This window comes from Diabrotica virgifera, chromosome 3, assembly GCF_917563875.1.
Source record: "Diabrotica virgifera virgifera chromosome 3, PGI_DIABVI_V3a".
In the NCBI taxonomy this organism is placed as follows: Eukaryota; Metazoa; Arthropoda; class Insecta; order Coleoptera; family Chrysomelidae; genus Diabrotica; species Diabrotica virgifera.
In genome coordinates, this window is record NC_065445.1 from 199,175,231 (window position 1) to 199,199,739 (window position 24,509).

At 30.8% G+C, this 24,509-nt stretch overlaps 1 protein-coding gene across 1 annotated transcript in view; it reads left to right on the forward strand.

Annotated features, from left to right (window-relative positions):
* LOC126882283 (polycomb group protein Psc-like) overlaps window positions 1–24,509 on the forward strand; it is a 123,513-nt gene that overhangs the window by 4,762 nt on the left and 94,242 nt on the right. The window contains exons 3-5 of the mRNA XM_050647144.1: window positions 6,693–6,845; window positions 14,711–14,867; window positions 21,343–21,508. Of these exons, the coding sequence (XP_050503101.1) occupies window positions 6,693–6,845; window positions 14,711–14,867; window positions 21,343–21,508 (476 nt within the window). The remainder of the gene's footprint in view (window positions 1–6,692; window positions 6,846–14,710; window positions 14,868–21,342; window positions 21,509–24,509) is intronic.

Genomic DNA, 24,509 nt, shown 5'->3' on the forward strand with positions numbered 1-24,509 from the left:
ATTTTAGTGATTTTTTTAGTATGTTATAGCCTTATTATTTAAGAATATCGGTGTAATAATATTGTTGCTAGACAGGTAAATCTCATTTTATACCGGGTGAAACAATCATACTGTGTTTTTTTCTCAAGTTCGGAACACCCTGTGGAATATTCTGGCCTACATAAAATATTGAAATTAAAACTCAATTATAGCCTTAGGCTTTCTTAACATTTTCTTTTTTGATTTATTTGCTTACGTTGAAAAATAAAAAAGTTATGGGTTTTAACAACTAGCCATGTTTTTCATCAATAAAACCTCATAGTAGGGGAGGAAAGTATGCTAAATTTGCAGTTACTCCAGCGTTATGGGGACCTATTGGATTGTGAAGAATGGGTGCTAAAACCAAAAAAAGTTAAATTAAGTTTTCCATAAACTGTGGGACTCTCCATATTTTAATTTAATTTTCCATTTCCACCAATCGTGGGACACTTTGTGACTCGCCCATTTTCTTACGCCCCGCTCAAATCGTCAGATTTTTGAAATATACACTATTTTGCATGTACTTAACTTACCTTATCTTAACATGACGATTTCGAGTTTTTCTAAGAATAGATTTTTTTTCTCGGTCCCCCCTTAATGAATTCCCCGGTGTTAAGAACCAATATATGGTATAGGTACATTTTTACAAGGTACAAGGTGTCTCCCCATGTGATAATCTGACGCGCTCGAGTAACTGCAAAAATCCCCGCTTGGGTTCCCCTAACATCATTATCTGCTTAGTTTAATAAACAAGCCTAAAGTAATTCAATAGATGTATTAAATAAATAAATTACTAAGCGATGTCACAATGATGACCTCTCGTGGATTTCAGCTGAACTAGCTTCGCGGGGGGTTTTAATGTCAAACGCTAAGCGCACGTGTATTTGAATCAGTATGTAATATTCAGTATTTATTTTTGCATGTTTTTTTACAAATTTTATATACAACATCGGCGAAAAATGAACAACTGCAAAATACACGTACCTATTCAATATTTTTGAAAAATCTATCGAATGGCACCAAACACGAGCCCCCACGGAGGTGGGGTGGGGGATTTAATTTAAAATATTAAATAGGATCCCCCAATTTTTATTGCAGATTTGGATTCTTTACTCAAAAATAAGTAACTTTTATCGACACATTTTTTCGAATTATGGATAGATCGCGCTATAATCGAAAAAAAAAACGATTGTTTCAAATGGAAAATTAAATTAAAAAATGAAAAGTCCCCCACTATACGGAAAACTTAACTTAACCTTTTTCTGGGTTTAGCACATACTCTTCACAATCCAATATGTCCCCATAACGCTCGAGTAACTGCAAATTTAGCACACTTTCCTCCCCTACTATGAGGATTTATTGATAAAAAACATGGATAGTTGTTAACGCATATAACTTTTTTATTGTCCCTCATAATTAAATGAATCGAAAAGGAAAATGTTAAGAAAGCCTAAACTCTACGATTGAGTTTTAATTTTAATATTTTACATGTCCTAGAATATTCCACAGGGTGTTCCAAACTTTAAGAAAAAAACACAGTATGATTGTTACACCCGGTATAAAATGATATTTACCTATATAGCAACAATACTATCACAACGATATTCTTAAATAATAAGGCTATAACATACTAAAAGAATCACTCAAATCGGACCACTACTGGTTTAGGAAATTCTAGACATCAAACATGTCCCATTTTTAAGGTGTTCGGCTAATTTTGCCGGTGTATGTATATACAAAGTTGCTTCAATTTATTAGTGAAGGCCCATTGAAATTTTAAGCACCTACTTATATTTAACTAAGTTATATATTTTTTAAGAATATTTTGTCATTGACTAACAATTGAATACTAAAGTAGAGAAAACATTTTCAGAATATATAAACTTGGGAATTTTAGGAAATATAGCTGACAACCTTGATTCGAAAGCCTGTCTCTTTGATATCAATATGACTGCTGATTATGATGGAAAATTATTAGTGGATAAACTTTACTGAACGGTACTGTCATAAACACAGGGTGTAAAGGAGGAATTATAGTGTTACCTACTGGAAAATAAAATTGGAAGGCCCCTGCAATGGTTTGTCTGCAAAAAAGTTGTCTCTACTCTAAGACATCTATTTGAACAACTGGATGGCAGTACCAGTGGACCACATGCATTTCTGGGCCTCTTGAAAAATGACTGCATGTTTGCGAAACTCTATCTGTAGCTTCATTTTCAAAAATATAATCATCAGTTGACGAATTCCGCAGCAAAGATTTGAATATTTGTACAGATCAAGAATACCTGTATGATTTTTGTCAAACAGTTAAAAGTGGTGTTTGTTCAGAACAACTTTTTAAGAGACAGCCTGGGAAAATGGTTGATTCTCGCTGGTTTACCACTGCTTCCTGTATATTTCGGTTATACGTAGCAATCAGAAACCCCTCGGAAAATTTACAAATACATACTAAGCCATTTTGTAATAAAAGTGTATGCGCCATTTTGGTTTTGCATTAAGACTCAACCGTCATGCATTTATGGTGCAAGACATCTGTTCAAGACAATAAGACACTGCGACCAGGTCTCTTCTTACTAACAGAATTAAAGGATTTAGTCTACAAAAGTATTCAAAGAAATGGATACTTTGGGAGACCAGAAGATATTATTTTGACTGCTATTTTTGATAAACATAAAACCATAAGACAACTGGGATTCCAAAGAATTTTTAAGAGTAGACAATTAAATTCAAAAGATAAGTAACATTTCGTAGTAATATAATAATTTTTTGACGCTAAAGATTACTTTGAGATTACCGACTGCCAGAAAGTTTTATGGACAGAACTTCATGTAGATATGAAGCTATCAAAAGACCAACTAAGGGATGTTGTTGAAAATCCCGAAACCAGTCTTTGTGTGACTTAACAGTGTAACCTTAACCAGTAACGTAACTGTGTTAACAGTAACCTTAAGAATTAATGAATAATAAATCTTGAAAAAAAAAACAGAAAAATACACCTTTTGCAAGATGAGATAGTTTTCAACATAATATTGTCAACGTAGCCAACCATTAGTATAATATGAGTGAAAGTGTTAAAGAACTTTTAAGACATGTCAAAAAAAGTTTTGATAGTTTTTTTCTCAAAAAATAGTTGACTATTCTGTTATTTAACCCTCCAACGGATAGGTTATGGAAATACAATGTAGTTTTATTTCGCCTCTCCGCTGGAGGGTTAATGTTAAAAGATTCCTATTCAAAAGGCATTTTTTTATTATTTTATATTCTTCTTTTTTGATTGTAATACTTTTTTTTCAGTAAAATCAGTTTTTGAGTTAATTGTGAAATCTTTTTAAAAACATCCATATTTTGGATATTTTTTTATTATATAAATTAAAATATAAAATTTTATTGCATGTAAATTTAAATTTTAATGCTTTTGATCAGCAGAAGCAGTAGCATCTGCGTGTGCGTACAGGGTAAAATATTAGCACATATCTTTTGAATCTTGAGCTCTTGTTACATAATGGCAAATATTTGTGCCAATCAGGGCTATCTGAAAGAATTGCAACTCCAAATCATCAAATGCTGGATGTATTTGTTATTGCAAGTGACATATTCACGTTTTTGACATACACACACCGGCAAAATTAAAGGAACACCTTAAAAGTGGGACATGTTTGATGTTTCGAATCTCCTAAACCAGTTATCCGATTTAAGTGATGTTTTTAGTATATTGTAGCCTTATTATTTAAGAATATCGGTGTAATAATATTGTTCCTAGACAGGTAAATGTCATTTTATACCGGGTGTAACAATCATACTGTGTTTTTTCTTTAAAGTTTGGAACACCCTGTGGAATATTCTAGCACATGTAAAATATTAAAATTAAAACTCAATCGTAGAGTTAGGCTTTCTTAACATTTTCTTTTTAGATCCATTTGCTTATGTTGGATAATAAGAAAGTTGTACTTTAACATCTAGCCATGTTCTTCATCAATACAGGGTGTTTCTAAATAAGTGTGACAAACTTTAAAGATGTAATTCTGCATGAAAAAATAGTGACAGTTTACTTTCTAATATAATATTTCTAATATAATATATAATAATATATTTCCACAAATGATTCGTTTCTGAGATACGGGATGTTGAATTTTTTCTTGCAAACTGACGATTTATTTATTGCTCTAAAACCGGTTGAAATATGCAAATGAAATTTGGTAAGTTTTAAGAGGTGGTTATTGCACATTTTTTGACATCAATCAAGAATTTTATATTCACCATTGGCGTGCATACGGGTATAAACATTTTAGATATATCCCGTATGCACACCAATGACGAATATAAAATTGTATGTCAAAAAATGCGCAATAACTACCTCTTAAAACTTACCAAATTTCATTAGCATATCTCAACCGGTTTTAGAGCAATAAATAAATCGTCAGTTTGCAAGAAAACATTTAACATCCTGTATCTCGGAAACGAAGCATTTGCGGACAGATATTTATAAAGTAAACTGTCATTATTTTTCATGCAGATTTAGCCCTTAAAGTTTGTCGCACTTATTTAGAAACACCCTGTATTGACGAAGAAAATGACTAGTTTTTAAAGTACCTAACTTTTTTATTATCCAACATAAGTAAATAAATCAAAAAAGAAAATGTTAAGAAAGCCTAAGGCTACAATTGAGTTTTAATTTCAATATTTTATATAGGCCAGAATATTCCACAGGGTGTTCCGAACTTTAAGGAAAAAACACAATATGATTGTTACACCCGGTATAAAATGCTATTTACCTGTGTAGTCACAATAATACATCGATATTCTTTAATAATAAGACTACAACATACTAAAAAAATCACTCAAATCGGACAACTGGTTTAGGAGATTCGAGACATCAAACATGTCTCATTTTTAAGGTGTTCCTTTAATTTTGCCAGTGTGTGTATACAGGGTGTAACAAAAATACAGGTCATAACTTAAATCACATATTCTGGGACCAAAAATAGTTCGAATGAACATAACTTACCTTAGTACAAATATGCACATAAAAAAGTTATAGCCCTTTGAAGTTACAAAATGAAAATCGATTTTTTCGAATATATCGAAAACTATTAGAGATTTTTTATTGAAAATGGATATGCGGCATTCTTATGGCAGGGGCATCTTAAAGAAAAATTATAGTGAAAGGACATCGCACACATCTTATGGAAAATATAATGTCACTCAAATTCAATAAAATTTATACCAATAGATTCGTTTTAAATTAACGATCAAATCTTATCATTGCGCCAACTCTCTATTTTCAAAAATAAGAGCAGAAATTGATATAAATAAATCTGAAATCAAATGGGTAGGTACATAAGTTAGAGAGAGAAAAAATATTTTAAAATACCCAGATTTTCGGTACTCCATAAATCAGCGGATTAGTTTCACTAATCCGCTTAGGCCCAGCGGGATTTAAGCTGTTATGAATAGCACTCAGAGCAATAATGATTGTAAACTAACATTTTATGGACTCCAAAAATGTGATTTCGATAAACTTTAATTGCAATTTGCGCCGTAATTAATCATAATTAAGAGTTGGCGCAATGATAAGAATTGATCGTTATATTAAAACGAATCTAATCGTATAAATTTTATTGAATTTGAGTGACATTATATTTTCCATAAGATGTGTGCGATGTCCTTTGTGCTCCCCATAAAAATTGTATGGGGGTTTTCGAGGGGGTTTTGTTCCCTTAAACTTTTCTGTACGTTCCAATTAAATTATTATTGTGGTACCATTAGTTAAATTCAATATTTGTAAAACTTTTTTGGCTCTCAGTATTTTTTCGATAAGGCAGTTTTTATCGAGTTGCGGCTTCTTTTTTAATATGTTTACATAAAAATTGTATGGGGCTTTTGTTCCTTTAAACCTCCCAAATGTTTGTGTACGCTCCAATTAAACTATTACTGCGATACCATTAGTTAAACAAAATGTTTTTAAAACTTTTTTGCCTCTTTGTATTTTTTCGAGAAGGCAACTTTTATCGAGATATGGCTTCTTTTTTAATACGGTTCAGAATATACCTAAAAATGTAAATCATACATAAATTTTCATATTATTACCAAGTCTTCATAATCGTACTTAACCATATACAAATATGTGGTGGATTTGACAAATATTCAAAATATCTCGATAAAAACTGACTTTTCGAAAAAGTACTAAGAGCCAAAAAAGTTTTAAAAATATTGTATTTAAGTAATGGTACTACAATAATAATTTAATTGGAACGTACACAAAAGTTTGGGGGGTTTAAAGGAACTAAACCCCCATAAAATTTTTATAGGGTGTCCAAATTTCACTATAATTTTTTCTTAAGAGGCTACTGTCATAAGAATGCCATATGTCCATTTTCAATAAAAAATCTTTAATAGTTTTCGATACATTGGAAAAAATCGATCATTTTGTAACTTCAAAGGGTTGTAACTTTTTTTATATGCACATTTGTACTAAGGTAAGTTAGGTTCAATCAAACTATTTTTGGTCCCAGAATATGTGATTAAATTTATGACCTGTATTTTCGTTACACCCTGTATATCCCACACTAGATTATAGATAATATATTCTTTTAAGTTATATTGTATAAAAATAAATATGTTTTTGACAGGAATTTATGGATCCATATTTATTTAATTCTTGTATTCTTTTGTAGTTTGCCGCAGCTGTATTATTAAGTATTTACAAAAGAATAAATACTGTCCAGTTTGCGATGTACAAGTACACAAATCAAAGCCATTACTCAACATCAGACCTGACAAAACTATCCAGGACATTGTCTACAAACTTGTTCCAAGATTATTTCAAAGTAAGTATACCTAATTTGTCATATAAATTGGAGTTAGATATAAGCTCATTTAATTTTAATGGGTTTGTTGTACTGGGAAGTCTATAAAGTATCACTGTTTTTTTCTAATAGGTTGTACACAGAAAATAATAATTTTCATTGTAACTTCTATATTATGTCATAATGTTTTTATATTGTATGGCGTTTACATTTATTGTTTTTATAGTTAATCTTCTAAATAAATTATTATTCCTTGTTCATATGCAATAAACTAAAATGAAGTTCTTGAAGGTTGAGGTTTTTGGGTCCATCTACAGCATCTTTCAGAATGGTATAAGGTGATGAAAATTTCTGCCTAAAAGCCTTGTACTTATTTTGCTAGTGGACAGAAACAGACTGGCTACGAAATTTGAATTTTTATCGTTTTAACAATCACACGCTTCTCAACATCTAAAAAAATACATTAGTGCACTACAGTGGTAATCAGGACCCAAGATGATGATGCAATATTTTTTTGTAATATTGTGATATTACAAAACTTTTACTGTGATCTATTTTACAAAAAGTTTTTTAATTAACAATTGAGAGAAATACATTTTGTGGCTAGTCGTATTACATAATACAGAATAGTTACAAAAACCCTACTATTTTTACACTTTTATTTGAAAAAGTCATAAAAGTACATAACAAAAAATGTAACAGTTTTTATTAGAGATGAGCAAAAATATATTTGATAAAATTAAGAAACGTAAAATATAAACAACATAAAAATTGGTGCAGAAAATATAATAGCACAAAATTATACAATGATTTTATGTCATTTTGTCTACACAGTCTGCAACATACTACAATTACAATATGTTGCATGCACAACCAATTTTTGCAAAACTTACAGAAATGTCTTGTTTTCCGTTTTTTGCAATATCTACAGTGTCCTCTTTTCTTGGGAGGGGGAACTGATAGAGCTTTATAATGTCGTATTTGGCAATTGCAGACTAAAGAGCTTTATTTTTGTAAAATATTTAGATAAGTACCATTGGGGGTCTGAGGGGCACTGAAAAAACTAGATACAATGTATATTTTTTATTTATGTGAGAAATATCCTTTTGTGCATAAACCCTGTTCTGATAGACAACTACTTACTGTTGTGTATCAAAGTGTTAAATAGTCTAAGAAATTTGTCATTTTTATTTTTTTCGAAGTTGTTCATTTTGGTCATTTCATGACAGGCCTCATCCCTGTGTTTGTCTAATTTTATTTCGCACGTCTGCTGAAGGGTTAAAGATAAAAATATACCTGCCTTAAAATTTTCCATTTTCCCTTATAGTCAATAACACAACTAAAAACTTATACTCATAAAAATGAATGTGCATATCTTGAGTATAAAATTTCTATGTGTTTATATATTTAGCTAATTTGGAGAAGTGGAATGGCTACAGGTATATTTTAGGAAATATTTGTTTACATTAACATAAGTGCATGTGTCATCACTATCAAGGCAGAGGACAGGACATCATCTATTTTAGGTGTTGAGTTATTCTACTTATAATCACAATAATAATGTTTTGCTGTTAGAATACCATTGTTGATTTTATTAAGAATGCATTAAAAAAATTTCCCAGAGTTTAATAAAATCTTAAACGGGCTCCACACTCTCGGCGAAGTTACTTCTCCATAGTTGACCGAAGTCCGAAGTACCCTCTCTACACACTCGTTCGAAGTGCGATACCGACAAAGATCCCTTTGACCAGAGCGACAGAGAATGGAAGTAGAACGAAGTGAGGCAAAGTTACACAAGGTGACCGTCTACACTCTCGTACTTGTTGAACCTGGATCGACTTCGGCGAGAGTGAAGTGCGGGCTTTATAACGTTATAAATTATCCAGACTCTTTTCAAGGATTTTTCACTGAGTTTGTATAAACTTTCAGTTGAGTTGCTGGCAATTAAGGCTAGAACGCATTGATTAGAGACTCGCGAACACAACTCTCGCGAAAAAGACAGTCCCAGTCTCCTATTTAAGTATATTCATACTTGGCAGTCGCGAACTCATCACAGTCTATGTAGAAGTTCACAGTTTTTCGATAACCACAGTGTGAAAAGAATAATGCCTTGTTTGGAAGAATTGTTTTTCTTGGCTGCTATATTAGAAGAAGAAAAAAGGAAAATTAAAAATCCCAAGAAAAATTAGTTTCATTGCCTCCTTTATATTCAATTTTTTCAACAAATCTCTTATAAATTTTATGTTTAATGGGAACTTGTTTTTCAGTTATATTATTTTTGATTTGTTGAAGAATTTGACCATAAAAGAGGCAGATATAGCTATTTGTATAACAAGGTAGGAAAGTGCTACTTTTCCTCCCGAGAATGAAGTTTACTGCCCGCCGCGTAGCGGAGGGCAGTAATCATTCAAGGGAGGAAAAGGCACTTTACTCCCATGTTATACATATGGTTTTTCCACCTTCCCCAAATAACAAGTCATTTTTTATCTTTACTTAATTTATTTATGTAACTAACAAAATTTATTAGAACTAAAATTAACAAGTAGGTACAATGTAACTGTCAACTGTCAAATATAAGTCAAATAATTAATGTAAACATTGTCAAATCAAAATAACAATTTACTGTTTTTTACCATTCTGCAAAATACAGGGTGTTTTATAAATAAACGTTAAAATGTATAGATACTTACGTAATAGAAAACATATATTGTACACATGTAAACATGTATTGTCAATAAGTTATTTTTCACGAATGAAATACCATGACGTCACTTTTACTTTTCCTCCCTAGGGAGGAAAAGTACAACTTTGCTCCCTACAATCAGGTCCGGAAAAGTATACTTTCGGTAGAGGTAGGTGGAAATAGCTGTTTGTATAACAAGGGAGGAAAGTGCTACTTTTCCTCCCGAGAATGAAGTTTACAGTAATCATTCAAGGGAGGAAAATGCACTTTACTCCCATGTTATACATATGTTTTTTCCACCTTCCTTAAATATCAAGTCATTTTTTCATTTTTACTTAATTTATTTATGTAACTAACCAACAAAATTTATTAAAACTAAAACTAACAAGTAGGTACAATATAACTGTCAACTGTCAAATATAAGTCAAATTATTAATGTAAACATTGTTAAATAAAAATAACAATTTACTGTTTTTTACCATTCTGCAAAATACACGGTGTTTTATAAATAAACGTTAAAATGTATAGATACTTACGTAATAGAAAATAGATATTGTACAGTGCGTCAATAAGTTATATTTCATGAATGAAATACCATATCGTCACTTTTACTTTTCCTCACTAGGGAGGAAAAGTACAACTTTGCTCCCTACAATCAGGTCCGGAAAATGTACTTTCAGTAGAGGTAGGTGGAAATAGCTATTTGTATAACAAGGGAGGAAAGTGTAACTTTTCCTCCCGAGAATGAAGTTTACTGCCCGACGCGTAGCGGAGGGCAGTAATCATTCAAGGGAGGAAAAGACACTTTACTCCCATGTTATACATATGGTTTTTCCACCTTCCTCAAATAACAAGTCATTTTTTTATTTTTACTTAATTTATTTATGTAACTAACCAACAAAATTTATTAGAACTAAAACTAATAGGTCTGGATCCCGCGTATGAAAAAAAAGTTGATTAATAGCAAGCTGAAAATTTGTTAATAGCTTAAGGGTGTCTAGTCGAATAAACTTTGATATATGGGAACACTGAAACAGGGGCAGTTTTAATTGTGGAACAGGTTAAAAATTTGGAACGGTCACAGCACGAAAACGGCACATTTATTTTGTCCGACAGAACAGACTTAAACTCTCCGAACAGAGATTAAACTCTCATGAAAAAATCAGACTGCTATTTATTACCTGTTATAATTCCTGTCATTTGACATATTCTACATGTTCCACTCATTAAAACGCCCATTTGGTGATAAATAGCAGTCTGATTTTTGCATGAGAGTTTAATCTCTGTTCGAAGAGTTTAAGTCTGTTCTGTCGGACAAAATAAATGTGCCGTTTTCGTGCTGTAACCGTTCCAAATTTTTAACCTGTTCCACAATTAAAACTGCCCCTGTTCCAGTGTTCACACATATCAAAGTTTATTCTACTAGACACCCTTAAGCTATTAACAAATTTTCAGCTTGCTATTAATCAACTTTTTTTTCATACGCGGGATCCAGACCTATAATAAGTATGTACAATATAACTGTCAACTGTCAAATATAAGTCAAATTATTAATGTAAACATTGTTAAATCAAAATAACAATTTACTGTTTTTTACCATTCTGCAAAATACAGGGTGTTTTATAAATAAACGTTACAATGTATAGATACTTCGTAATAGAAAATAGATATTGTACAGGGCGTCAATAAGTTATATTTCATGAATGAAATACCATGACGTCACTTTTACTTTTCCTCCCTAGGGAGGAAAAATATTTTCCTCCCTAGGGAGGAAAAGTACAACTTTGCTCCCTACAATCAGGTCTGGAAAAGTATACTTTCGGTAGAGGTAGGTGGAAAAAGTATTTTCTCTGCCTGAGAAAGTTTTATATAATATATATACTAATATTGTTGGCATCACGTTGCTGCTTGGTAATACAGTGGAACCTCGATAAGTCGGATTAATCGGGACCGCGGCCGATCCGGGTTAGGCGGAGAATCTGGTAAAAATTAATAAAATACGGTATACCTATTTACAAATAAAGTCAATTATAATAATTACATTATTGCAAAAATATGAAATACATACCGGGTGGTGAATCGGAAAACGGGCCATAGGAAACTCAATGTAAAATTCTAAACTGTTGAATTCCTGCTTCCTAAGTATTTTACATCAAAAGTCATGGGAAACTATTTGTAGGAAACTGAAATCTGTATCGAAAACACGTGTTAAAATTGTTCTAGGAACTAAATGTACTCCAAAATTTTGCAAAAATATAATACATTTTTCAGGCCACCCCTAAAAGTCAGGCCACACGTAGTGCATGAATGTTTATGATGTGTTGCGTTTGATGATATTGATGTACGATGTGTGACAATTTGAATTGTCAATATTTTTATTTTATGATTAAATATTTATAAACAATAAATTTTATTAAAAATACTACTACTACACTAGTAAACAATAAATATTACTTTGTAAACAGTAAATTGTATTGTTTAGATAATTACATTTTTTAGATAATAAATTCTATTGTTTATAAAGTAAAGTTAATGAAATGTACCTACTCAGTTACGAAAAATCGCAATGTTTAATTCAGGCAATAGTGCGAGCACTGCCAGATTTTATTTAACATAATGATACACTCCAATTCAATTCCAGGTTAAACAACAATTCAAAGAATTTCAATATAATTTTACTGTGATCCTTATTCCTAAATTGTAACTATACATTTTTATTATTTAAGGAACGAATAAAAATAAATTATGATAATTTCTAAACATAAAACTATAATAAATGTACAAACAATCCGCCATTTTGTACTAAACAGTATCCCAATCTATCGTAAAATTCTCGTCTAACATTAGCTAGAACGCGTGGCGTTATTTTTGCACACTCTTCAATAATTCTAATTTTTAATGCTTCAATATCGGTAAATTTTTGATCAGAATAAATTTTTGATTTTAGATAGCCCCAGATAAAATAATCGTTTGGAGCTAGATCTCCCGATCTCGGAGGCCACTTAATGTTACAATTAGGTCCAATCAAACAATTATTAAAGCTGTTTTTTAAGAATTCTTTAACCTCACGGTTATTGTGCGCAGGGCATCCATCCATTTGAAACCAAATTTCTTCTTCATCTGGAGCTACTTCTGCAAGTCTCGGTAAAATCTTTTCTTGTAGCAAGTCTAAGAACTTTTCTGAATTTAAATTTTCCTCGTAGAAAAATGGCCCAATAATATTGTGTCTAAATATTCCCAACCAGACATTTATTTTTCGACGGTATTGGGTATGGCTTTCAATAATGTTTTCAGGCTTTCTTGTCGACCAAACCCTATAATTTTGAACATTTGGTTCATTATTCAATGTAAATGTACATTCATCACTAAACAAAATGTTTTTTAAAAATTGTCTGTCTGCATTAGCCTTCTCTAAAAGTTCAAAACAAAATTCCCCTCGTCTCTCAGCATCTCCTTGTCTTAGTTCTTGATGACGTTGAAATTTATAAGAACGGAATTTATTCTTTTTCAAAATTTTTAATGCCGTGGAATTATGAATATTAAACTGGTCTGCAATAGTCCGAGAACTTATTTTAGGATTTTCTACTACCGCTGTTAATACATTTATTTCATTTTGATTTTCTAAATTTCTTGGTACCTCAGCAAAATTGTTTATACAGGTACACTTAGAAATCAGGGTTCCAGTATTTTCAAAATTTTGTAAAATCCTTTGAATTGTTGAATGACTTGGAATTGGTCTATCGGGATATTTTACACTAAATAAAGATCTGACAGTTCGCGCACTATTGCCTAAATATAGCAGTTTTATTATTTCTAATTTCTCCTCAACTGAGTACATTTTTGAATCAACTTTATTTTTTAAACAATAAATCACAAAATAAATAATATTTTGGCAATTCAAATAATTGTCAAATATCAGAAACGTCAATATGCCCAAACGCAACATTATGTCATAATATATTCTTGCAATACGTGTGGCCTGACTTTTAGGGGTAGCCTGAAAAATGTATTATATTTTTGCAAAATTTTGGAGTACGTTTAATTCGTAGGACAATTTTAACATTTGTGTTCGATACAGATTTCAGTCCTCTACAAATAGTTTCCCATGACTTTTGATGTAAAATATTTAGGGAAGCAGGAATTCAACAGTTTAGAATTTCCCATTGAGTTTCCTATGGCCCGTTTGACGATTCACCACCCTGTATACACAGTACATCTAAATTACGTACAGTTGTATACAGTATTGTTTATTTCTCGGTAAAAAATGTTTGTTTTGTCAAGTTTGTCTGATGAAAATCGGTCCGGGTTATCGGAGGCCGACTTATCGGGGTTCCACTGTATTAAAGAGGACCTCAAAGGGTTAATAGGGTCATTTGATTACACAACTAAACATTACAAATTAAATGACTGACGTGAGAAGTACATTTTATTCAAAAATCAGCCGAGTTCTTTCGTTTATCGTCGAGAATACACTAAAACTCAAAATTACTGGCCCGCGATGTGTCTGCGTCCCTGTGTGTGTACGCACTATTCGCTGTGTGCAAGTACTTTGAGGGGATACGAGAAACGATCGTGCGCGTATAGCGCACAAATCTTGCAACTTTCTTAACATATATTTCTTAAATAATTCACATTGTTAATTGGAATTGTCTGATTGACGTATATTTCATACCTACTGTCATTGAAGAAAATGGGATTTCGCAAATGATGTTATAAATTGTAAAAATTATATGTTGCTCTACAACATTGATATGATATGCAATTATTAAAGTGAATTTAATTAACGGTATTTTGCTCGTAGTACAATGTTAACCTTTTAATTATATAACCTCAATCTTACTTTTTCTTCTTATTCTTTTTTGGGCTATGACCTTTACAATTATCCAGTAACGAGGACTAATATAATTGGCCAATATAATTAAAAGTGCTAAAAATGTTGCGAAGGTATGAAACCAGGTGTCGGTTTTCCAAACTTGCACGGTCCCAATAGAGATAGAGTTGAGGACCGATGGCTTGACAAAGCGCGACCGCGACGTCTTGAGATTCTCATCAAAGAATGAAGAATCAAGTCCTCGTCGGGACTGCGCCTCGTCTGCGACTTCCAAATGCGTTCATGAAGGTTAAAATCAACGCAAAGAATTTGAGCTAAACTAGTCTGTAATGTCGTTCTTTAGAATATTTTTACATTTTTTACTTGTTTTAGATGAAATGCAAAGGAGGAGGGACTTCTATGACAGTCACCCGGAAGCAAAGCCTTCAAGTTTGGAGCAATGTGGAGAAGCATCTTACCAGCATTTGTTAACTCCAGAAGAAACTATCTGCCTTACCCTTAGTTACCATGGAGCTGACAACAACCCTAGGTATATATGGCTTTTACTATAGTTTATTATACAGTGCATTCGTAAAGTGTGGAAACAGTCTATTATCTCATGACTTATTATTTTCAGAGTTAAAGCTCTGATAGGTCGATTTTTATTTTTAAATTATGATTTTTTTGACGTATAGTACATAATAGTGACGTCATAGATTGGGGCGTAATGACGTCATCGATGATTTTTTTAAATGGGAATAGGGGTCGTGTGGTAACTCATTCAATTTTCTATTCAGTAATATAAACATTAACATCATTATTTATACAGGTTGACCAAAAAATAATTTTTGAATTTAAATTATTGACGCAAAAAGAAGAATGTATGTAATTTATTTAACTCAAAATACATTTTACTGATGCCACATATATAAAAAAATGTTTATTTCATAAATAAACATTGCTTTTCGCTTAAATTAAATGTTCAAACTGTCAAGAGGCTGGTGTGTTGCTGTTTGACATTTTGCATTTGACATTTGTTAAATAAACATTTTGTTTCTCTTTTCTGGCAGCAGTAAAATGTATTTTGAGTTAAATAAATTACATGTATGTATTCTTTTTTTTGCGGCAATTAATTTAATTAAAATTATTTTTTTGGCCACTCGGTATAAATAATGATGTTAATGTTTATATTACTGAATAGAGAATTGAATCACCTTTCAAATGAGCTACCACACGACCCCTATTCCCATTTAAAAAATCATCGATGATGTCATTACGCCCAAATCTATGACGTCACTATTACCAAAAAATCATTTAAAATAAAAATCGAGCTTTCAGAGCTTTAACTCTGAAAATAATTAAATCATGAGATAATAGACCGTTTCCACACTTTACGAATGCACTGTATAACAACGTTGTCCAAACTGTTTGATAATTATTCTAAATGGGAAATAAGCCACAATTTAACTTAAAAAATTATTTTATTAACGTTTTGACTTCCACTTCGGACGTCGTTGTCAAAATACAAAATATTACTAAATTAAACAAAAATGTTGTTTGGCAAAAATCTGACTCATTCATATCGGCAATTCAACATATACATTTTAAAGTAGAAGACTTTAAAATGATATTGCCAATATTCATAAGTAGCGTTCCTCGGACGACTTTATCGAAAGATAGTTCATTGGATTACATGAAATCAACTTTAAATCAAGAATATCCGTCACAAAAAAATGATAGCATGTGATTTGTCTTTAAAAAGAAAACCACATGCAGTGGTGACAGTAGAATTCTCGTGTTAGTGATTCCATAGTAAATCACGAGGGAAAACCAGGAAAAAACCTCATGATACTATCCCGATATTGTAAGTATTTGGTCGTACATCCAGTTTACTCTCAAAAACTCAAAACTAACACCAAACTCTGATTTTGTATGTATGTTATTTTAAATTATAAATAAAATTAATAACACAGATATATAATGATACTAAAATATAAATTATGTGCTATCTTCATATGTTATTGATTTACTAATCGTGGTATTTTCTTTCTATTAGTAAGTCAATAACATATCGAGTTTAGTACATAATTTTTATATTTTAGGTATTATTTATACAGGGTGAGTCACCACTAACACAACGGAATATTACAGCGAAATGGTAAAAGATTTGAAAAAAATTTTTAATTAGTGGTTTGTAAGTTGATAAAATCTACATTTTAAAATTATTTTGAAATATATAGGGCGTCCCAATAAATGGCGGCGTATCAAAGTTATATTTTTTCTTATGGAACACCCTATATTTTATTGCATTTTTTAATTTTCCGCAAAAAATAAGGTATAGTTTCATAAGGCTTCCCTATACCTATGTACAGAGTGTTCTGAGTTATGGTGACTTTTCTTAAAATGTAAAGTTTTAAAAGAAGGCTTATTCTCAAGTTATTTAAAGAAATTATAAAAAAATACTTTTACATCTAAATATTTGGATATTGGTTGCATGTATTTCATGATTAATTGTTACACATTTATTTACAGGGTGTTCAAAATTTACAGTTTTATTATTGGATTATTCAATGCTTCATATGATTCTTATTTTAAATGGAACACCATGTATATTAATAAATAATTATACTAAACAAATCTACCTCTTTCGAATGGTATATGGATGTCCTATACTTAGGTGTCATAGTTTTTGCGTAATATACAATTATTAAAATTCTTAATCTGTAAATCGATTTTAAAACAAAAGATGTAGTTAATTAATGTCATTTTATGACAGTACTGTCTGGTAATTATTTTATAATTAATGTATTCCATGATTGATTATTACACATTTATTTACAGGGTGCTGTGTGTCATATGATGCTTATTTTAAATAAAACACCATGTATGTTAATAAATTATTATACTAAACACAGGTTCCTCTTTCGAATGGTATAGGGATGTTCTATAACTAGGAGTAAATTGATTTTAAAAATAATATTTATGCACTCTCCATTTTTAAACTGTACGAAATAAATGTTTGTTTACTGTATCATAATGAAATGAAAATTATGTCTATTTTCTAGACCATTATTATGAAAAGTAGGTAGATTGGTCTGTATACAATACATTTAAAAAAAAATCAGGATCTGCTCCAAAGTCTAAAGTCTATAATCAATAAGTTAAATATTTATCATAATCCTGTTCGGTCTAATATTGGTGTAGTTGAGTTTTATAGGGATAATAGTGGTTTCTCTTAAGTATTCTAACAGTCGTTTGACTGATTTACCCGAAATTTTTTCTTTACTAGTATTTGGGTTTTCCGTAACAGAAAGCAGGACATCAAGTTCCTTGACATGATCACAAATAACTGATTTATTTTTATTTAACTTTCCGAAATTTTTCAAAAACGTCCTTTTTTGGGTGTCTTCTATCAGGATACCTACTTTTGAGCTTAAACTTTAGAAAATAAGATACAATTTTGCAAACACTCCCCAATGCAAAGTACCATGCCTACTCTTTCGTAGATAACGTGGTTATTCATTTTTAGGAACAATTAAATTTGAATATCATACATGGATGTTTATATTTTTGATAATTACCAGACCGCACTGTCATAAAATTACGATGTCATACAATGAGATACATCTTTTGTTTTAAAATCGATTTACAGATTAGGAATTTAAATAATTGTAAATTACGCAAAAACTATTAGACCTAGGTATAGGACATCCATATACCATTCGAAAGAGGTGACTTCGTTTAATATAATTAATAATTAATATACATGGTGTTCCATTTAAAATAAGCATCATATGACACATTGAATAATCCAATAATGAAACTGTAAATGTTGAACACCCTGTAAATAAATGTGTAATAATCAATCATGGATACATTCAACCAATATCCAACTATTTAGATGTAAAAGTATTTTTTTATAATTTCTTAAATAACTTGAGAATAAGCCTTCTCTTAAAACGTTACATTTTAAGAAAAGTCAACATAACTCACAACACTCTGTACATAGGTATAGGGAAGCCTTATGAAACTATACCTTATTTTTTGCGGACAATTAAAAATGCAATAAAATACAGGGTGTTCCATAAGAAAAAATATAACTTTGATACGCCGCCATTTATTGGGACACCCTGTATATTTCAAAATAATTTTAAAATGTAGATTTTATCAACTTACAAACCACTAATTGAAATTTTTTTTCAAATCTTTTACCATTTCGCTGTAATCTTCCGTCGCGTTAGTGGTGACTGACCCTGTATATTTACGTATTATTAATATTATTTGTAATTTAAAATAACATACATATAAAATCGGAGTTTGGTGTTAGTTTTGAGAGTAAACTGGATGTAAGACCAAATACTTACGATATCGGGATAGTATCATGAGGTTTTTTCCTAGGGTCCTATTTTCGAATTCATTCGAGCATATTTCTCATACGAAATTAGAAGAATTTCGCTTGAAATCCGGTGTCTTGTATTTTCGAATACTTCGTGTACGAATTTTTCGTGGCGACTCGAATGGGTATGAACCATTCGAATCGTGATGCTCGTATACGAATTATTGTTGTCATTTCAAGGTCATTTCAGCTGTCATGATAGTTTTAGCTCATAGTGTTAATTGTGTTGTTGTCTACAATATTTTTACATTGAAATTTATTTTCAATGGCTGGTTTAAATAATTCTTTAATAGAAAGAAAGGACATGTACGATTATGCCTTGAAAATATAACCTAACCTAACTTTATGTACGCATTTTAGCATTGGATCTAAGCTCCAAACTTGACATATGACACCGTTGCCATATCCTCAATTTTTTCATACTATCACATTACATAAAGGTGCATTGAAGTAAAGTTTTTAAAAGTAAATAGTAAAATATCAGTGTAAATACTGGATACAAAAATAATATTAAACAAAATAGCACACTTTCTGCGGACTTTGCAAATTGATATTACTAATATACCTACCTATGCAATCTTCATATTCGATTACACTTAAAATAACTTCTAAACAACGTTTCCCAAAAATGGCCATTTTTTATAATTTGTTTAGACTATAAGTCGTTATCTTTATACATTAAACGTTCTTTACAATCTTATTCGTATACATTATACCCCAGTCAAGACAGTCGTGTACATTATACAAAAAATAAACCAAACAAATATGGCAACCTTGTGACTCTTCAGATGACAAATAAGTTCAATGTTATTCGAATTTGCAGTGTTGCCGGTGCAAATTTTGCTCGTATACATATAACATTTCGAAGGACGTTCAAAAATACACATTCACGTTCGTATACGAAATTTTTCATTCGAGTTAACTCGTATGCGAAAATATTCGATTAAATTCGAAAATACGACCCCTGGTTTTTCCTCGTGATTTACTATGGAATCACTAACACGATAATTTTACTGTCACCATTGCATGTGGTTGTCTTTTTAAAGACAAATCACATGCTATGATTTTTTTGTGACAGATATTCTTGAGTTAAGGTTGATTTCATGTAATCGAATTAACTATCATTCAATAAAGACGTCCCAGGAATGCAACTCATAAATATTGTCAATATTATTTATTTTAAAGTACTCATACAGAAGTAAAAAACTTCAACTTGTATTCTGGTATAAAATCGTTTATTTAAAAACTATCTAAAAAGTCATCCAAATGGATTGCAAAACGTTTTCGTTCTAATTCAGAACATCTTCAGTGCCTAGAATGAAGTATTTCCACATTAGACTAAAGAAAAAGGTTAAAATTTTGACTGTTAGAATGAAAAAACTTGTGGGAATACTTACATTCTGCAGAGTAGTTTGAAACTAGCACACCAGTTAAAGTGGTAACCCCATAATATATGGTTTAAATGTTATTTTTACAAAACATGTTGACTAACAAGTCGATGTTATTAGATATTATAATAGAACACATGCTCAAAGGGCAACATGGTTCCCTGCTCGAAAATGCTAGGTACTTGCCAGTACAATGGGCACAGACCAACTGAGAAATTAGGAAATGGAAATGACAAGAGTGACATGACATGACAAGATAAAGTCAATTTTTGGTTAAAGCTTACAAAGTGTAGTTTGGTTTTGGATTTGTAGTAAAATGTAAAAGTTTTTATTAAACCACGCTATTAAACTACAAATCCAAAACCAAACTACACTTTGTAAGCTTTAACCAAAAATTGGCTTTAACTTGTCATGTCATGTCACTCTTGTCATGTCATGTCACTCTTGTCATTTCCATTTCCTAATTTCTCAGTTGGTCTGTGCCCATTGTACTGGCAAGTACCTAGCATTTTCGAGCAGGGAACCATGTTGCCCTTTGAGCATGTGTTCTATTATATCTAATAACATCGACTTGTAGTCAACATGTTTTGTAAAAATAACATATTTAAACCATATATTATGGGGTTACCACTTTAAATGGTGTGCTAGTTTCAAACTACTCTGCAGAATGTAAGTATTCCCACAAGTTTTTTCATTCTAACAGTCAAAATTTTAACCTTTTGCTTTAGTCTAATGTGGAAATACTTCATTCTAGTCACTGAAGATGTTCTGAATTAGAACGAAAACGTTTTGCAATCCATTTGGATGACTTTTTAGATAGTTTTTAAATAAACGATTTTATACCAGAATACAAGTTGAAGTTTTTTACTTCTGTATGAGTTTTTTAAACTATGGTACACAGCCAACTATTGGGTTTTCCCATTGATTTTATTTTAAAGTCTTCTACTTTAAAATGTATAATATGTCAGAATTGCCAATATAAATGAGTCAGATTAAATTAAATTATTAGAAGAAATTTTTTTACTAAGCAACAACATTTTTGTTTAATTTAGTAATATTTTGTATTTTGACAACGGCGTCCTAAGTAGTACTCAAAATGTTAATAAAATCATTTTTTAAGTTAAATTGTGGCTTATTTCCCATTTAGAATAATAAATTACATTAATGCCACAAATAAATAGCTTCAGAACAATAACCGGTTGGTAGTTATATTTATTTGTTTCTCTTCTTGTGATTTCCAGATATCTTCGTTGCCCAGCTGCTGTCACGATGGGCCACCTAAAGAAACTAATCAGGGCGAAATATGATCTTTCAGAAAACCACAGAATCGATATACTTTACAATCAAGATTGCCTTAGTTCTTCACTGACTTTAATGGATGTAGCATATATTTATTTATGGAAAAGGGTAAGAAAAACTACTTATTTCAATTTTTCTATGAAGCCTGAAGCTCCGTTTTTGTTAACATAATTATATTAAGTGAAATTGTGTTATTTAGATCTGTTTTTTTTTTGTTCATCTTGTGCTAGATTTTTTGGGAGAAGGATTTTACAATAAATAGACATGTTGTTAATTATATTAACAAAAAATAATAATTTCTCGCTTATTGAGAGTGTCAAATCACCTGTCCTAAGCTCAATTTTGATCCAAAAAATTTGAAAATAATCACGAGTGTTTGTGGAAATAAAAATATATACAGGGTGAGGCAGATAAAGGACCTATTAGAAATATCTCGAGAACTAAAGGTAAGAGGATCATGAAAATTGGAATACAGAGGGGTTTTGAGTTATGAACTATTTAATGAAAATATTTTGGTCTCTTTGCTACTTCCGGTTATACCGGAAGTTGATTGTACCTTCGTTTTTTTAATTGGGACACCCTGTATATTTTTACATTTTTGGATTCTGCTCGATGTCTTTTTTCTTAAAATATCCGGTTGTGTAATATTATACAAGGTAGTTTAAAAGATAATTACGGTTTTTTATAAATTTTGTAGCAAACTTCACACCCTGTAGAATTATACGGATTTGATATTAAAAACTCCATTTATGTTCAAGTGATTTTTAATATATTGTCCTTTTCATGATCATTTTTCAGTGCGTAACAAATGATAGGAAAAAGGGTAAGTCCGTGATAATACACATTTATGACATTTATTCTAACATGACATTTTAGTTAAATCTGACAGTTGTCACATTTTATTTTCAATTTGGAATAAAAACAAATCAAATGTGTTTCTTGCATTTATAAAATTGTATTTTCTTTGATTTGTATAGTCTTATAAATTATACCGATTATATTTGTAATATTATTATCTAATTAAAAAAAAATTATTTTTTTATTATGGCGCCATCTATCGACAACTAGAATAACTAGAATAAATGTTATAAAAATGTCACCGACGAAATGTAATCACCGACGTGCCTTTTTTCTGTCACATACAATTTAATGCGTTAGAAAGAAATCGAAAAACTGTGACGCACTGAAAGATGATCATGAGGAATACTGTAGTCTATTAGTATTAAAAATTCATAATATAGCCAAATGTTTAATTTTAGTATACAGGGTTGGTCAAAACTCGGACTGAGTGTTTTCTGTGTTTTATTAAATGGAACACCCTGTATTTTTATATTGTAATGAAATGATCTTTTATAGTACTTTTTTATTTCTTAAGCATTTGTAAGTTATTCGTAGGTAGTTCTTTAAGCCAAACATTAATTGCAACAAAAATTACGTGAAATTTTTATTAGGTTTGCCGTGAAAATATTCAGTCATAAATAATTTTTCGAAAATAAACACATATTAATCTCGACTGACCCTTAATTTATTAATGCTGGTTGATATATCAAAATACCTACGTAGTTAATATTGTTGGTGTGTTTAATATTAATAAAAACATACAATATTCTATCTAGTTGGCTATGACTTTGATACTAAATATGCTTAAACATTTGCTTTGCTTAAACATTCTACTATTTTTGAAGTTCCAGTTGCTTTGCTACCATTACTAATATGAATTTTTCTAATGAGGAACTGATTCAGATGTTTTCTGTTCTTGGAGACTATAACAAATAAAAATGTGCTACTAGCAATAAGAATTTATCATCAGCAATTCCATGATAGATGACAACCAAAAAGAAAAACTTTTCAACATTTACTAGAGCGGTTTCAACGAACTGGACATTTAGATTACGAGAAATCTGATCAAACAAAAACTATTGTAAATGATTAAAATAAATTAAATGTTAGTGTCACTGAGAATCTGCATTTTGATATGAACTATTCTAGTAAACTTTGAAAAGTTTCTCTTCTTGGTTGTCGTCTATCAGGGAGTTGCAAATGATAAATTCTTATTGCTAGTAGTACATTTTTGTTATACTCTCCTAGAACAAAAACTTTGCTAATCAGTTCCCCATTACAAAAATTTATATTAGTGATGGTAACAACGCAACTGGAACTATAAAAATAATATAATGTCTAATGTTTAATCAAGTTTAGTGTCAAAGCCATAGCCAACTAGGTAGAATATGGTTTGTTTTTATTAATATTTTATGCACCAAAAATCTTAACAACGTAGACATTTTGGTACCTCATCCAATATTAATAAATTAAGGATCATTCTAGATTAACATGTATTTATTTTCAAAAAATTATTTATGATTGAATATTTTCACGGCAAACCTAATAAAATTTCACGTAATTTTTGTTGCAATTAATGTTTGGCTTAAAGAACTACGAATAACTTATAAATTAAAGCAGTTAGGTATAGGTAATAATTAAGAACTAAAAAAGTACCTTACAGGGTGTCCCAATTAAAAAAACGAAGTTACAATCAACTTCCGGTATCACTGGAAGTAGCAAAGAGACCAAAATATTTTCATTAAATAGTTCATACCTCAACACCCCTGTATTCCAATTTTCATGATTCTCTTACCTTTAGTTCTCGAGATATTTCTAATAGGCCCTTTATCTGCCTCACCCTATATATTTCATGAATTTTTTCAGATTTTTAAAGTAAAGGATCTCTCGTGAAATTTTTTTCGAGAAAAAACATTTTGCGATAGGGGACCCCTGGGGCTATCAGATAGCTGAAAACTTTACTAAGGGGATTTTTAAATATATACTTTCGAGTGCCCAATCTCAGATAAGAATCCAGCCGAGTACAGATTTTCCCAACTTATCTTTAACACTAGATATACTGTCATTCATAAAAATAGATCCCCCACAATTTCAAGTGACTTTGTTATGAAATAGTACAAAAATACGAAAAAAATTTCTATTGGATAGTTTACTTCTCTCATTTCGTCCCTTGCTTCTGTCCCTTGTCAGACGTTTCCATATTGATCCTGCAACACTTAATAACACCGCTCCACCATTTTGGGTCTTCCTCGTGATCTCTTCGTGTTCC